Source organism: Chenopodium quinoa, unplaced genomic scaffold, assembly GCF_001683475.1.
Source record: "Chenopodium quinoa cultivar QQ74 unplaced genomic scaffold, ASM168347v1, whole genome shotgun sequence".
NCBI classification, from domain to species: domain Eukaryota; kingdom Viridiplantae; phylum Streptophyta; class Magnoliopsida; order Caryophyllales; family Amaranthaceae; genus Chenopodium; species Chenopodium quinoa.
Genome location: NW_018743697.1, coordinates 4,508,589 through 4,524,991, shown reverse-complemented (window position 1 = coordinate 4,524,991; position 16,403 = coordinate 4,508,589). Strand labels below are relative to the sequence as shown.

Here is a 16,403-nt window from a genome sequence, read left to right as displayed (position 1 = left end):
CGTAGTACGTACTGAGTATTATACTACTATACGCTGAATCGCTGATAGGTCACAAGACCGAATACAAGTCTTTAAAAAGTACCCCGTATTTAAGTAACAATTAGAGTTTATTATTTTATATACAATAGTAAAACCTAAAACGATCTGATATCGTATGCTAAAAACAAATAATCCCTTATATTTTTCCACATTTTCTTGAATGATCGAGTCATTCCTAACCAGCTTGCTATATATAATATGGAGAAGAAGATAGAACTATACACTCTACAACTACTATTCGAAAATGACAATCTAACAACATACCAGTTCAATTTGAATATACTTTCCATTTAATCAATTAATTATGGAGTACATGGGTGAATTAACCCACTAATTTAACTACACTTACGTTAGTTGGAGGTTTATTGATAGATAAAAAAGTACACGATACAAATAGTCTGATCTCTCTACCGCCGAGAAAGGTCAAGAATGGCTAAATGGTTATCCTATCTCAGAGAGAGAATCGAAAGTCAAATAAGTTAGTAGTATATAATACGAAGCTAAGTATTATGTCTTAGTGACCGGACCTTGAGCTAGAACCTCTTTAAGCGATGTAAGTTTCAAATTCAGTTTTAAGGTTGCTTGGCCTTTAGGTATAAATTTTTTTTAATAATTTTTGTAAGCTTGTAAAATTTTATGATGTTTTCAATTACACATCATGTTTTTTTGAAAGAACTCAGCTCGTCACATTCACCATAGGTCAGCTATGTTGCCTATGTATAATGTATTCCCAAGTGGCACCATATAAGAAAGTTATAAATAAAACCAATGCAAATAAAATCGCTACTTCACAAATGCATGCATTATTATTTTCTATAAGTAGGGTTATTCTTGCTTCAATCACTATAAGTATCCCCTATTGAATTCAACTTGAAAAATATAAACCCTCAAAAAAAAAAAAAAAAAAAACAAAAAAAAAGTTATTTCCATTTTTAGCTTGAACACCAATGGAGGCACCATCTTTGGCCGTTAATGTGCTTGCATGGCTGGCGGCCATAGCCATAGTACTCCTTACCAACCACCTTCGCCGTCGTAAACTTAACCTACCACCAGGCCCAAAACCATGGCCTATCATTGGGAACTTTAACCTTATTGGATCCCTTCCTCACCACTCCATCCATGAGCTCTCAAAAAAATATGGACCTATAATGATGCTCCATTTTGGGTCAGTTCCAGTGCTAGTAGGCTCATCAGTAGAAATGGCGAAAAATTTCCTTAAAACACATGATGAAGCATTTGCCGGAAGGCCTAAAAATGCTGCCGGAAAGTACACAACTTATAACTATACCGATATAACATGGTCTCAATATGGCCCTTATTGGCGCCAAGCACGAAAAATATGCTTGATGGAACTATTTAGCTCCAAGAGACTCGAACTGTATGAGTATATACGCGTAGAAGAACTTAATTCCATGTTAAGAAATATATTTAACACTAATGGAGAACCCATTGTGCTAAGAGATCACTTATCTACTATGAACCTAAATGTGATTAGTAGGATGGTGTTAGGTAAAAAATACTTGGATAAAAATAATGAAGAAAAATCGGTCTTAACATTAGAGGAATTTAAGTTAATGCTTGATGAATTATTCTTGTTAAATGGGGTATTAAATCTTGGAGATTGGATACCTTGTTTAAAGTACATGGATGTACAAGGTTATGTGAAGAGAATGAAAATTTTGGCTAAGAAATTTGATAGATTTTTGGAGCATGTGTTGGATGAACATAATGATAGAAGGGAAAAAGAGAAGGAAAGTTGGGTGGCTAAAGATATGGTGGATGTTTTATTACAAGTTGCTGATGATCCTACAAATGAAGTTAAGCTTGAAAGAATTGGAGTCAAGGCCTTTAGTCAGGTATGTATGTTCTAATCTATCTTTGTTTATGTTTGTCAGATATTAGAATTTCTTAAATTATAATAACCTAATCAAAACAACCTACATTATTTTTTCTTATAATTGAATATACATGCTTTTGAAATTATTTGGATTTCAGTAACGCAATTTCTTGCTTGATTTTCCCTTCATTTTCTAAATTCTTTTTTTTTTTTAATTTTTTATTTAATCATCAGATCAAGCCTTTTTTGAATGTATTTATTAAAAAAATTATATTAGGACATGATTAATGGGATTTAGAGAAAATACAAGTTCATCTTCATGATAAACAGAAAAACGTTTATCTAATGGCATTTTTATAAATTATAAAAAACTTTTGTCAAATGTGGACCCTAGTAATGTTGATTAGCCACTAGATAAATGTTTTTTGTTCATCATGAAGATGAACTGGGGCTCCCTCTGGGATTTAATGTTTAGTAGGGCCAAAGTAAACAAAATAATATGCAAAAAATTAAATTAAGTGTATTAATTAACTATAAATGGAATAGATTAATAAGGTTAAATAGGTCAATTCATGTTGACACCATTTCCCTGGCTGGCCTCACCCTTTCCCTTGTAATAAAGGTATATATATAGTACAATGTATATTAGAGTTTTATGTAAAATTTAAATAAATATCAGGATTTAATTGCGGGAGGCACTGAAAGTTCATCAATAACCGTTGAATGGGCAATTTCTGAACTCATACGAAAACCAGACATCATAGCCAAGGCAAGAGAAGAGATTGATCGTGTCATAGGAAAGGAAAGATGGGTTCAAGAAAAAGATATACAAAACTTGCCTTACATTTGCGCAATAGTAAAGGAAACAATGAGACTGCACCCGGTAGCACCTTTGCTATCGCCTCGCCTAGCGAGGGAGCAAGTTAAAATTAAAGGTTATGATGTCCCTAAGGGTTCTGTTGTGCTTGTAAATATCTTTTCTATACATAGAGACCCTGAGGTGTATGAAAGGCCTAACGAGTTTTGGCCGGATAGATTTATTGGAAAGAGTATTGATGTCAAAGGTCGCGATTTTGAGTTGTTGCCTTTTGGATCAGGAAGAAGGATGTGCCCTGGGTATAGCCTTGGCCTTAAGGTTATTGAGACGAGTTTGGCTAATCTTCTTCATGGTTTTGCATGGAAATTGCCTGATAGTATGAAGCCTCAAGATTTGGATATGGAAGAGATTTTTGGTCTCTCAAATCCTAAGAAGATTCCTCTTAGTGTTTGTGCTGAGCCTCAACTTTCTCACCATATGACTTAGAATATAAGCAAGTACCAAGTACTACCTCCGGTCCAAAGTACTCGCAATTTTAGGGTATTATTTCGGTCCAAATTACTCGCAATTTTAGGGTATTATTTGTGAAGTATAAAATATTTAAAAGTTGCGAGTAATTTGAACTGGATGTAGTATATATAAATTAGTGCTAGGAATCAAACAATTTAGCTCACAAACGAAAGTATGTGGTGGTGGGGACATTATTTTGTGAAGTTAAGTTGAACTTGTTTTCTTTGTTGTTAGCAAGTTGCTTGTGATATGTTTTATAATAATCAACAAATATGAGCTAAGGTTGAATATATGTTCTTGTACTGTTAGATAATTATAGTCCTATTTACAAAACCTAAAAGTTCATATACCAAAATATATGTTCTTGTATCTGCTAGATATTTGATAATCGAGTTAGCATCAACTTAATTAGACACGAGATCTACTAGCACCACCCGCGACTAGTAATATGAAGATGAAAATAAATGAAATATAAAATAAAATTATGGGGAATAATCACGCCAAATACGAATATGTGTGTCTTTTATTTTAAAATATACGGACTTTCTTTGCTAAAAAAAATGTAATAACTATCATTTTAGGAGTGGCCTTAACACTTTCTCCGCACCTTTTCACTTCTTCGCACTTTCTTTGCTCTAAAGTACTCCTTTGACCATCAATATCTATCTTTAATTTAATATTAACAAAAATAATTATAAATTTTTAATACTATAAAGCTACATGTCAAGACGAATCTAATAAAATATCACATAACTTCGTAAATATTTTATATACATTTGGTCGGATATTTTACCAAAACGGTTAGTTTGACAAAAGTATTTACCAAAACGACTAATTATACATTTTAATTCCCAAACTAGCTAATTTATTAACTTGGAAGGAATCTATCTTTTTCTTATTTCCTTTGAACCGATTTGGTTCTTTTTTTTTTTTTTTAACTTTGTTTTTTTTTTTATTTACTTACAGATTTTTTTAAGTTGGAAAATTTAAACAATATACTTGTTTAAGGTATTGTTCATCTTAGAAATTAAGGTATTAATAGGTTTATCTTAGAAAAACATCAGTATTATTTTTACCGATGGCTTTTCCATCGGTATTTTCTGATTTCCCGACAAATTGTTATCCGATGGCCAAAATACCGATGGCAGCCATTGGTAAACGTGATTCCGATGGTTTTTTTTATATGTTTACCGATGGATTTTGGCCATCGGTATTAGGCTATATTCTAGTAGTGAATTAATAGTTGTATTTTTTTTTTCCTTTTGTGGTTGTTTATGTTGTGTAACTTTTTTAAAAATTGAGAATTGCTGCATATATATTATGTTGATTGTTATTGTTCAAAGTAATGGAATATTTTAAACTATGGCCTTAGAATTTAAATAAAACCAAAGTAAAAAAAAAAAAAAAAACTAATTCTTTTTTTTTTTTTTTTTTAAAAAAAAAGAATAAAGTGAACTTTATAATTTGGAAATTAAATTTTATAATTAGTCGTTTTGGTAAATACTTTTGTCAAATTAGCCATTTTGGTAAAAGATCTCATTTGGTCAGAGTTTAAAAATTCGATTTGTATTATACTCCGTAACGATTAGTCCAACAAAGGCAGTAGGAAAAGTATTTGCATCAATTCATGCATGATACGGAGTAATGTCACTTCTTATGCTGCATGCATTAGATTTTAGTCCAAAAAGACGATGGGAAAAGTGTTGATTTCATGCACCATGTTTCATTTTTTTTTTTCTCCATTAATTTATAAATACTTCATACATTTCAAAATCTACTTACAAAACATAATACCACAAAACAATTTACCAAAAAAAAAACACTTTACCAATGGAGGGTTTAGAGGCACCAACTTGGGCAGCCTATGCAGTTGCATGGCTAGTAGTTCTAGCCATAGTACTCCTTACTAACCACATTACCCGTCAAAAACTTAACCTACCACCAGGCCCGAAACCATGGCCCGTCATCGGGAACTTCAATCTTATAGGGCCCCTTCCCCATTATTCCCTCCATGAGCTTTCTAAGAAATATGGCCATATAATGATGCTCCAATTTGGGTCAGTCCCGGTGTTAGTAGGATCATCGGCGGAAATGGCGAAAAATATCCTAAAGAAACATGATGAAGCCTTTGCTGGGAGGCCTCAAAATGCTGCAGGAAAGTACACAGCGTATAACTACTCCGATATAACATGGTCTCAATATGATCCATACTGGCGCCAAGCACGAAAAATATGCTCGATGGAGCTTTTTAGTGTAAAGAGGCTCGATTCGTACGAGTACATACGTGTAGAAGAGATTAAATCCATGATAAGAGGCATATTTAACACTAAGGGTGAGTCCATAGTGTTAAAAGATCACCTCTTTGCTATGAACTTACATGTGATTACTAGGATGGTGTTTGGGAAAAAATACTTGGAAAAAAGTAATGAAGAGACTAGTAAGGTAACAACACTAAAAGAATTTAAATTAATGCTTGAAGAATTGCTCTTGCTAAATGGGGTGCTTAATATTGGGGATTGGATCCCCTTGTTTAAGTACATTGATGTGTATGGTTATGTGAAAAGGATGAAGATTTCGGCTAAGAAAAGTGATAGATTTTTGGAGTATGTTTTGGATGAACACAATGCAAGAAGGAAGAAAGAAAAGGAAAATTGGGAGCCTAAAGATATGGTAGATGTATTGTTACAACTTGCTGATGATCCTAATAATGAAGTTAAGCTTGAAAGAGCTGGGGTCAAGGCATTTTGCTTGGTATAACCTAATTTTAGTTTTTTTTTTTTTTTTTTTTCTTTTTCATTGCACAATGATTTACTATAATATATAAATCCTAGTAAACTAATATGAGTTTTACATGGTAATTAATTATTACAGGATTTAATTGCTGGAGGTGCAGAAAGTTCAACGGTAATAGTAGAGTGGGCAATTGCTGAACTCATAAGAAGACCTGACATTGTTAAAAAGGCAATTGAAGAGATGAACCACATAATTGGGAAGGAAAGATGGGTTCAAGAAAAAGACATACAAAACTTACCTTATATTCGCGCAATAGTAAAAGAAACAATGAGGCTGCACCCAGTAGGGCCTTTGCTCGTGCCTCACTCGGCAAGAGAACAAGTTAAAATTGAAGGCTATGATATACCTAAGAGCTCCGTTGTGCTTGTAAATACTTTCTCAATACATAGAGACCCTAAGGTGTATGAAAGGGCTGACGAGTTTTGGCCTGATAGATTTATTGGAAATGATATCGATGTCAAAGGTCATAATTTCGAGTTGTTGCCTTTTGGATCGGGAAGAAGGATGTGCCCTGGATATAGTCTTGGCCTTAAAGTTGTTGAGTCGAGTTTGGCTAATATTCTTCATGGTTTTGCATGGAAATTGCCTGATGACATGAAGCCTCAAGATTTGGATATGCAACAGATTTATGGTCTCTCAAATCCTAAGAAGATTCCACTTAGTGTTTATGCTGAGCCTCGACTATCTAACCATATTTACCATTTGTGAAATTTTAAGTTTTCTATTGAACCTAAAGAATCTAAACTTAATCTTTCAAGTTGGGTTTTGGGTTACTAGGCTAGGGCCTTTTGTAATTTCCTTGTTTTAATAATTAATCGAGTGTGTAAACTACTGGTCATGATAAAATAAGTAAACACTACCTATGTTCGTTCTTTTAAAGTTTTTTGTTTTATTGTTTAATTAGTCATGACTGTCAATATACAGTTTCATAATTTCATTCACTAATATTTGTACAAAAAATGATATTTAATCTATAATCCTTAACGCTATATATTAAAAATCTAAAAGTTGGAAGAGAAAAAAATTTGGTAAAAACTAACGAACGTCTCGACCAGAGGCGTTGGATAAGATAACTAAAAGTAGTAAAAATATTGAATTAAAATAAATATTAATAACACCGACAATCGCGTGGTTTTAGCATGCTTTTCTAAATAAATACGGAGTACTAATTTAAAAAATGTTTTAAATGCTTAACTAACGCCCCAGGGCGTTCGTTAGCTCGATTCTTTATTACGGAGTATATAATAAGAACCATCTATCATTCTAAAAACAAATAGCCTGTGAGACCTGTTCAAGCGCATGAGCTTGGACTTGGACTGCCATGGCAGTGTACACTAGAGCTAAATCTTCCTCGAAAATTGTGCACTAGATTTTTCCACAATTTGAACTTGAATTTCCTCAACATATATATGTAGAATTTTCATGTTATTAGCTTTAAGTCACTTAACTTCTACAACGACATTGTAACAATTTCTATCAAGTCCCGAGTAATTTAGAAATTTTGCAGTTGACGATCTACCATACCAAATCCAATAATATAGACAAATATTAAAAAAATAAATAAATAAAATAAAATAAAATAAATAAAAAACAAAATCAACTCGAGAAATATATCCAAATGGGTAAGTCTTATAAGTGGCTGGCCACACGGTGTGGTCACATTAGTTTATAAGAGTAATCTTCATTTATATATATGAGTATAGTAACCTCAATTTATCATAAGAGTAACCTCATGTACGTTGTCCATAAAAGTAAACCAAATTCATTATACAAGTGATTTCATGTAATTTAGAAATAAGTAACTATATTTGTTCATTCAAGTAGCCTCTATTATTTTGTTTTAAAAAATGAAAGAACTATTCCACTTATTTGAGATAATAACCCCTATTTCTCATTTAAGTAACCTACATACGCGTTAAAGTAACCCTATTTGCTCATCACCGTAACCTCATATTACTTAATTAATTGTCTTGTATGTGATTATGTGAAGTGGGCACATCATGTGACTAACCACATATAAGACTTTGTGGTAATCTTATCAAGTATTGTATACAAAATATCTTTTACATGAACTTGTAGACTAGTAGTAGCTAGCTAGCAACCGAATTAGACTTTGAAAATTTTCAGTTTAGCCAAAAAATTCCCGTAAAATAGAACCACTCATACAAAATGAAGATCCATGACATACTAGTTACAGTAAATGTTAATGTAGGATTATTATATTTATGAGTGGTTATTATGAATTGAAGAGTAGCTTTTGCGTTCATTTTTATTTCTTAGTCCAAAAAATACGACGTGAAAAGTATTTACTTATTTATTTCATGCATTGATTGTATTTTAAATTCTTTTTGCTTAATTTACTATAATTAGTACTAAAAAAAAATTATAACATTATTCTACATGCAAACGTAGACCCCCCTTAAAATTTCAAAACAAAAATCTTTAATATTTTACCTTCACAAAATGGTCACCTTACTAGTGGAGGCACCAACTTGGGCAGCCTATGCAGTTGCATGGCTAGCAACCATTGCCGTAGTCCTCCTTACTAACCACCTTCGCCGTCGTAAACATAACCTACCACCAGGTCCAAACCCATGGCCTATCATTGGGAATTTCAATCTTATAGGGTCACTCCCCCATCGTTCACTTCATGAACTTTATAAGAAATATGGTCATGTAATTGTTGGCAGATAATTAAGAAACATAAAGAAAAAAAAATAAATGGTTATTAAATAACCATGCATTACCATTGAAAATTAAAGGTGTTTCCAAAAATAGGAAAAAATAACTAATGGTAATAAATATTGCAGGCTAAATTTTAAATGGCTTAGGTTGTTTTAGGAAAACTATAAATTGAGCATTTCCTTCATTTGTATGTAATATTTTCAAGAGAAAATCTGAGAGAAGAAAAATAACTCAGAGAAAAGAGGGGTTGTGTTTTTTGCACTTTGGTATAAATAGACATTTTGTTTATGTAATTTATTTCTCCCTCAAATTTGATTAAATAGAAAATTTGCATTATTTTCTTAACAATTGGTATCAAGAGCTTGGTTGACAATTAGTCCACATTACAATAAAAATAAAAACGATCCTAAAAGAAATAGTCAAATTTGATTGGGAGAAATGGCTGCAGACAAAGGAGAAGTTAAACTTGAAAAATTCGATGGTAAAGATTTCGGATTTTGGAAAATGCAGATTGAAGATTATTTATACCAGAAAAAACTCTATCAACCTCTGGAAGAGAAAAAGCCAGATGACATGCAAGAAGCAGAATGGAAGCTTTTAGATAGACAAGCACTCGGAGTTATTCGATTGACGTTATCACGCAATGTGGCGTTTAACATTGCAAAGGAAACCACAACGGCAGGTCTCATGAAAGCTCTCTCTAATATGTATGAGAAGCCATCAGCCTCCAATATAGTTCATTTGATGAGGCGGTTGTTTAGTTTGAGGATCTCGGAAGGTGGATCGGTAGCTCAACACCTTAATGAACTCAATTCTGTCACAACCCAATTGAGTTCTGTTGAAATCAAATTTGATGATGAAGTATTAGCGTTAATACTTTTATCTTCCCTGCCAGATAGTTGGAATGCTACAGTCACAGCTGTGAGTAGCTCATCGGGAAATAACAAGTTAAAGTTTGATGACGTTCGTGATCTGGTTCTTAGTGAGGAGATTCGACGAAGAGAATCAGGTGAATCTTCATCCTCTTCAGTATTGCATACAGAGTCAAGAGGAAGAAATTTAATCAGAAGGAATGAACGCGGAAGATCTAACTATCGAGGACAATCCAGAGATAGGAGGTCAAAATCCAGGAATCCAAATAATTTCCAAAACTCAAAGACTGTGGAGTGTTGGAATTGTGGAAAGATTGGGCACTATAAAAATCAGTGTAAGGGAACACCAAAAGGCAAAGAAGTGAAGGCAGAGGCAAATGTCACTTCTACCGGAGAAGGTGATGATGCGTTGATATGCTCATTGGAGAGAAAAGAAGAGTCTTGGGTATTAGACTCTGGAGCATCGTTCCATGCTACTTCTAATAAAAACTTTTTTGAGAAGTATGTCCATAGAAACCTTGGACAGGTATACCTTGGTGATGACCAACCTTGTGATATTGTTGGTCAAGATAATGTCAAAATTAAGTTAAATGGGTCAGCTTGGGAGCTGAAGGATGTCAAACATGTTCCCGACCTAAGAAAGAACTTGATCTCAGTAGGGTAGTTGGCTCGTGAAGGTTACACTATAATCTTTCAAGGTGATAATTAGAAGATTTCAAAGGGAGCAATGATAGTTGCTCATGGTAAAAAGAATGGTACTCTCTATTTGACAGATGGAGCGTGTTATTCGATTGCAGTTGCAACAGAGAATGAAAATTCCAAGTTATGGCACCAAAGACTTGGTCACATGAGTGAGAAAGGAATGAAGATCATGCATTCAATTGGAAAACTCCCTAGTCTAAAATCTGTGAATTTAGACATGTGTGAAGAATGCATACTTGGAAAGCAGAAGAGGGTAAGCTTTCAGACATATGGAAGAACTCCAATGAAAGAAAAATTGGAGCTTGTTCATTCTGATGTGTGGGGACCAACAACCACCCAGTCTATAGGTGGAAAACAGTACTTTGTGACTTTTATTGATGATCACTATAGGAAAGTATGGGTTTACTTTCTAAAATACAAGTCCGAAGTGTTTGAAGTTTTCAGGATATGGAAAGCTAGGGTTGAAAATGAAACAGGTCTGAAGATCAAAAGATTCAGGTCCGACAATGGCGGAGAATATGAGGACACCAAATTCAAGAAGTTTTGCTACGAGCATGGTATTAAGATGGAAAGAACTGTGCCAGGTACGCCTCAGCATAATGGCATAGCTAAGCGGATGAACCGAACATTGACAGAAAGAGCCAGAAGCATTCGTATACAGTCAGGTCTACCAAAACAATTCTGGGCAGAAGCAGTCAATACAGCAGCTTACTTGATCAATCGAGGACCATCAACCCCATTGGAGTACAAATTACCAGAGGAGGTATGGAGCGGCAAAGAGATCAAATTGTCGCACTTAAAGGTATTTGGTTGTGTAGCTTATGTGCACATTAGTGATCAAGGCAGAAATAAGCTTGATCCAAAATCAAAAGTTTGCACTTTTATCGGTTATGGCGAAGATGAGTTCGGATACCGCATTTGGGATGATGAAAGCAAAAAGATTATTCGTTCAAGAGATGTAATTTTCAATGAGAGAGTCATGTACAAAGATAGGCATAAAATTGAGAGTTATGAAACAAATTAAAAAGAATCTACATTCATTGATGAAGATTATGTCCCAGACAGTACGATGCAAGAGTACACTATCATAAGTACTCCGCAACAAGAAGAACAGACTGTACAGGGCAGTACATCGCAATCAAATGACATACAACAACCTTCTTGTCCAACTCCTACCCTAAGAAGGAGTACTCGACCACATGTGCCTAATAGAAAATATATGAATTATTTGTTATTAACTGATGATGGGGAACCAGAAGATTATTATGAAGCATCCCAGACCAGAAATGCTAGCAAGTGGGGGCTTGCAATGAAAGATGAAATGCAATCCCTAATTTCAAACCAGACATGGGAACTAACTGAGTTACCCATAGGTAAGAAGGCCCTTCATAACAAATGGATATATCGAGCAAAAAAGGAGCACGATGATTCCAAGAGGTATAAGGCTCGACTAGTTGTCAAAGGTTTTCAACAGAAAGAAGGAGTTGATTATAATGAGATATTCGCTCCTGTTGTGAAACTCAATACCATTAGAACAGTGTTGAGTATTGTTGCAATTGAAGATCTTTATCTCGAGCAGTTAGATGTGAAGACTGCATTTCTTCATGGAGATCTTGATGAAGAAATATACATGCACCAGCCAGAAGGTTTTATAAAAAGTGGGAAAGAGCAGATGGTATGCAAACTTAAGAAAAGTTTATACGGGCTAAAACAAGCCCCAAGACAATGGTACAAAAAGTTTGATAACTTCATGCACAAGGAAGATTTCCAGAAGTGCAACGCTGACCACTGTTGCTACTTCAAAAGATATCAATCCAGTTATATCATCCTATTACTTTATGTTGATCATGTTAATAGCAGGTTCTGATATGAATGATATTATAAAGTTGAAGCATCAATTGTCAAAGGAATTTGACATGAAGGACTTGGGTCCAGCAAAGAAGATTTTAGGAATGCAAATCACAAGAGATAAGCAGAGAGACACTTTGCAGTTATCACAATCAAAGTACATCAAACGTGTTCTTCAGAGATTTAATATGGGTGATGCTAAGCCTGTTAGTACACCATTGGCGAGTCATTTTCGTCTATCAAAGGATCAGTCCCCTCAGACAGATGAAGATAAAGAATATATGGCCAAGGTTCCTTATGCCTCGGCTATTGGAAGTTTGATGTATGCAATGGTTTGTACAAGACCAGATATTGGACATGCAGTGGGAGTTGTAAGCAGGTTTATGTCCAATCCAGGAAAAGTCCATTGGGAAGCTGTTAAATGGATTTTGAGGTATTTACGAGGTACAATTAATAAGTGTTTGTACTTTGGTAAAGGCGAATTGAAAATACAAGGTTACGTTGATGCAGACTTTGGCGGTGAAGTCGATAATAGAAAGAGCACAACGGGTTATGTATTTACAGTTGGAAATACAGTCGTAAGTTGGATGTCCCAACTACAAAAGATTGTTGTTTTATCCACTACAGAAGCTGAGTATGTGGCAGTGACCGAAGCTAGTAAAGAGATGATATGGATTCAAGGTTTGTTAGATGAGATGGGGTTCAAACAAGTGAATAATATTTTGTATAGCGATAGTCAAAGTGCTATACATTTAGCAAAGAATTCGGCGTTTCACTCAAGAACAAAGCACATCGGTATTCGTTATCACTTTATCAGGTCTCTTCTAGAAGATGAAGTGTTAACTCTTAAAAAGATTCTTGGCAGTAAGAATCCAGCAGACATGTTAACGAAAACAGTGACGATTGACAAGTTGAAATTGTGCTCAACATCAATTGGTCTTAAAATGACAGAAGACTAGTTGAGGTTCTACTCCTTGGTGTGAAGACATATTGAAATCAGTCTTCAAGTGGGAGATTGTTGGCAGATAACCATGCATTACCATTGAAAATTAAAGGTGTTTCCAAATATAGGGAAAAATAACTAATGGTAATAAATATTGCAGGCTAAATTTTAAATGGCTTAGGTTGTTTTAGGAAAACTATAAATTGAGCATTTCCTTCATTTGTATGTAATATTTTCAAGAGAAAATCTGAGAGAAGAAAAATAACTCAGAGAAAAGAGGGGTTGTGTTTTTTACACTTTGGTATAAATAGACATTTTGTTTATATAATTTATTTCTCCCTCAAATTTGATTAAATAGAAAATTTGCATTATTTTCTTAACAGTAATGATGCTTAAATTTGGGTCAGTCCCGGTGTTAGTAGGCTCATCAGTGAAAATGGCAAAAGTTTTCTTAAAAACAAATGATGAAATCTTCGCCGGAAGGCCTAGAAATATCGCCGGAAAGTACACAGCCTATAACTATTCCGATATAACATGGTCTCAATACGGTCCATATTGGCGCCAAGCTAGAAAAATGTGCTTGATGGAGCTTTTTAGCTCTAAGAGGCTCGATTCATATGAGTACATACGCGTTGAAGAGCTTAAATCCATGTTAAGAGGCATATTTAACACTAGTGAGGAACCCATTTTGTTAAGAGATTACCTCTTTGCTTTAAACCTAAATGTGATTAGTAGGATGGTGCTAGGAAAAAAGTACACGGAAAAGAATAATGAAGAGAAATCGATCGTGACAATAGAGGAATTTAAGATGATGGTTGATGAATTATTTTTGTTAAGTGGGGTGTTTAATCTTGGAGATTGGATCCCTTTGTTAAAGTACATTGATGTACAAGGTTATGTGAAAAGAATGAAGATTTAAGGTAAGAAATTTGATATGTTTATGGAGCATGTGTTGGATGAACATAATGCTAGAAGAGAAAATGAGAAAGAAAGTTGGGTGCCTAAAGATATGATGGATGTTTTATTAAAACTTGCTGATGATCCTACTAATGAAGTTAAGCTTGAAAGAGTTGTAGTCAAGGCATTTTGCCAGGTATTATTCCCATTGATTTGTAAGTTTTACAACTAACAAAAATTAATTAGTCGGTCTCACTCTTTAGACTACTATAATTCTAAAGAAGAAATATATTTATTCTAGTAAACTAATATCGGTTTTATGCAATGATGAATTTCAGGACTCAATCGTAGGAGGTGGAGAAAGTTCAACGATAACAGTAGAGTGGGCGATTTCAGAACTCATAAGAGGACCAGACATTGTTGAAAAGGCAACAGAAGAGTTGGACCGCGTGATAGGAAAGGAAAGATGGGCTCAATAGAAAGACATACAAAACCTACCTTATATCCGTGCAATAGTAAAAGAAACATTGAGGCTACACCCTGTGGCACCTTTACTTTCTCCTCGCGTGGCAAGGGAGCAAGTTAAAATCGAAGGATATGATATCCCTAAGGGTTCTATTGTGCTTGTAAACACTTTCACTATACAAAGAGACCCAAAAATTTATGAAAGGCCTGAGGAGTTTCAACCAGAGAGATTTATTGAGCAGCATTTTGATGTCAAAGGTCAAGATTTTGAGTTGTTGCCTTTGGGTCAGGAAGAAGGATGTGCCCAGGGTATAGTCTTGGCCTTAAAGTTATTGAGTCAAGTTTGGCTAATCTTATTCATGGTTTTGAATGGAAATTGCCTGATTATATGAAGGCTCAAGATTTAGATATGGAATGAAATTAATTCATATACTTATATTTATATCTATATTATAGATATGAGGCATGCTTGACGAATGACGACACCCCTACCTATTTTGAGATCAAACCAGCAATAGTTTTTCATTGTGTGGAAAGCAAGGTCAACTATAACAATTTTCAACTCAAATTTGCTCAACATATTTAATTTAATGTAGATTTTGCATGTGCTACAAATTTGGATGTGGTCTAAATCAATCAACTTGTAAGACATTTTTAACAATTTCAAGCAAAACACGGTAGTTTAGTAATTTTGAGTCATAATTGTTGGCAACGCCTGAAATCTAATGGCTATAGGATCCAAAATAAGACATGAGTTCAAAGTCATATATTGATAGATATACTTGTATGTAAATAAGTATATATAGATACAAGTAGCTAGCCTGCAACATATTCAATAATTTTTTCATGATGTAATAGGAGAGAGGTGAGATTTTTATCCGATGCCTTAAACAACAATCTTATAATAGCCTACCAAACCCAATATATATCTGCATTAATTGTCTCTAAGCCTTATTAGAATTGTTGGAAATTCATTTGTCTCCCATTAACGACCTATCAAATTCAATAACATCACATAAAAGTCGGTCTTATACCGTTGCTTATTAAGGCCTTGTTCACTTCACATTAAAAAAAAAATATACAGTAAAAATAATTTTAAATCAGTAAAATTTATTTCATTTCAGTAAAAATAAGTTGAGCCCAACAAAAATAATTTCAATTCAGTAAAATATTTAATTTCAGTTCAGTTTATATCAGTAAACTTAAAGAAAAAATTTAATAGAAAATCAATAAATAATTTCATTTCAGCAAGTTCAGTAAAATTATTTTTACTGGTTTAGTAAAAATAATTTAAGTTTAGCAAAAATAATTTCATTTCAGTAAAAATAATTTTAGTTCAGCAAAAATAAGGCGAACTGAACGGGGCCTAAGACTCAAAATAAAAATCTAACAATAATCTTACCAAGTAGTAGTACATAATATCTTTTACTTCATTCGTTTTTTATTAGATGCATCAGTTTCTATGCATGAAAGTTTCAATATGATATAGATGCATCACTTTCCCTTTTAGTTAATAAATTCCCTGTATCTCTCTCATATCACATAGATCCTCTTTAGTTTTTCTCTTCATCTATCTCTACTCAAAAAATTGCCTAAAAATCGGCAATTTTAAAAATGATACATCTAATTAAAAAAATGGAGGAATGCTATCAAAATTGACTAAACAATTTCCAATTCAGACAACAATAATGTTTCTTCATGCATAAGATCAAAGAACAACAAAAAGTATAGATCCTTTACAATAACATCTAATTGGTTCAACAAAGTCGATGATGATGATGAAGAGAATAATAGCAAGAAATTATCTTGATATTATTCTGCAAACATATTTGTCATTTTTGACTTGTGTAAATTATATCCCTTAATTTCCTCCCCTCTTAGCTGTAATTTATTACGTACTTAAAATAGTCATTAGCTTGTATATTTATAGGCTGTAACTTTATGCAAAGAAATACAACTCACCAATTATCTTTTATAGATAATAATGTATATTTC

At 33.7% G+C, this 16,403-nt stretch overlaps 2 protein-coding genes and 1 pseudogene across 2 annotated transcripts; all 3 read left to right on the top strand.

The window, feature by feature from the left end:
- Positions 1-420: 420 nt before the first annotated feature.
- LOC110683977 (cytochrome P450 71A1-like) lies at positions 421-3,475 on the top strand. The gene is made up of 2 exons (XM_021860374.1): positions 421-1,895; positions 2,556-3,475. The coding sequence occupies exons 1-2, from the start codon at positions 987-989 to the stop codon at positions 3,177-3,179; spliced, it is 1,533 nt and encodes a 510-aa protein (XP_021716066.1). The 5' UTR covers positions 421-986; the 3' UTR covers positions 3,180-3,475.
- A 1,354-nt stretch (positions 3,476-4,829) lies between these two features.
- On the top strand, positions 4,830-6,861 carry LOC110684390 (cytochrome P450 71A1-like). Its single transcript, XM_021860845.1, has 2 exons — positions 4,830-5,954; positions 6,075-6,861. Exons 1-2 carry the CDS (start codon positions 5,034-5,036, stop codon positions 6,702-6,704), a joined length of 1,551 nt encoding a protein of 516 aa, XP_021716537.1. The 5' UTR covers positions 4,830-5,033; the 3' UTR covers positions 6,705-6,861.
- Positions 6,862-8,308: 1,447 nt separating this feature from the next.
- On the top strand, positions 8,309-14,826 carry LOC110684389 (annotated as a pseudogene).
- The last annotated feature ends 1,577 nt before the right edge of the window (positions 14,827-16,403 follow it).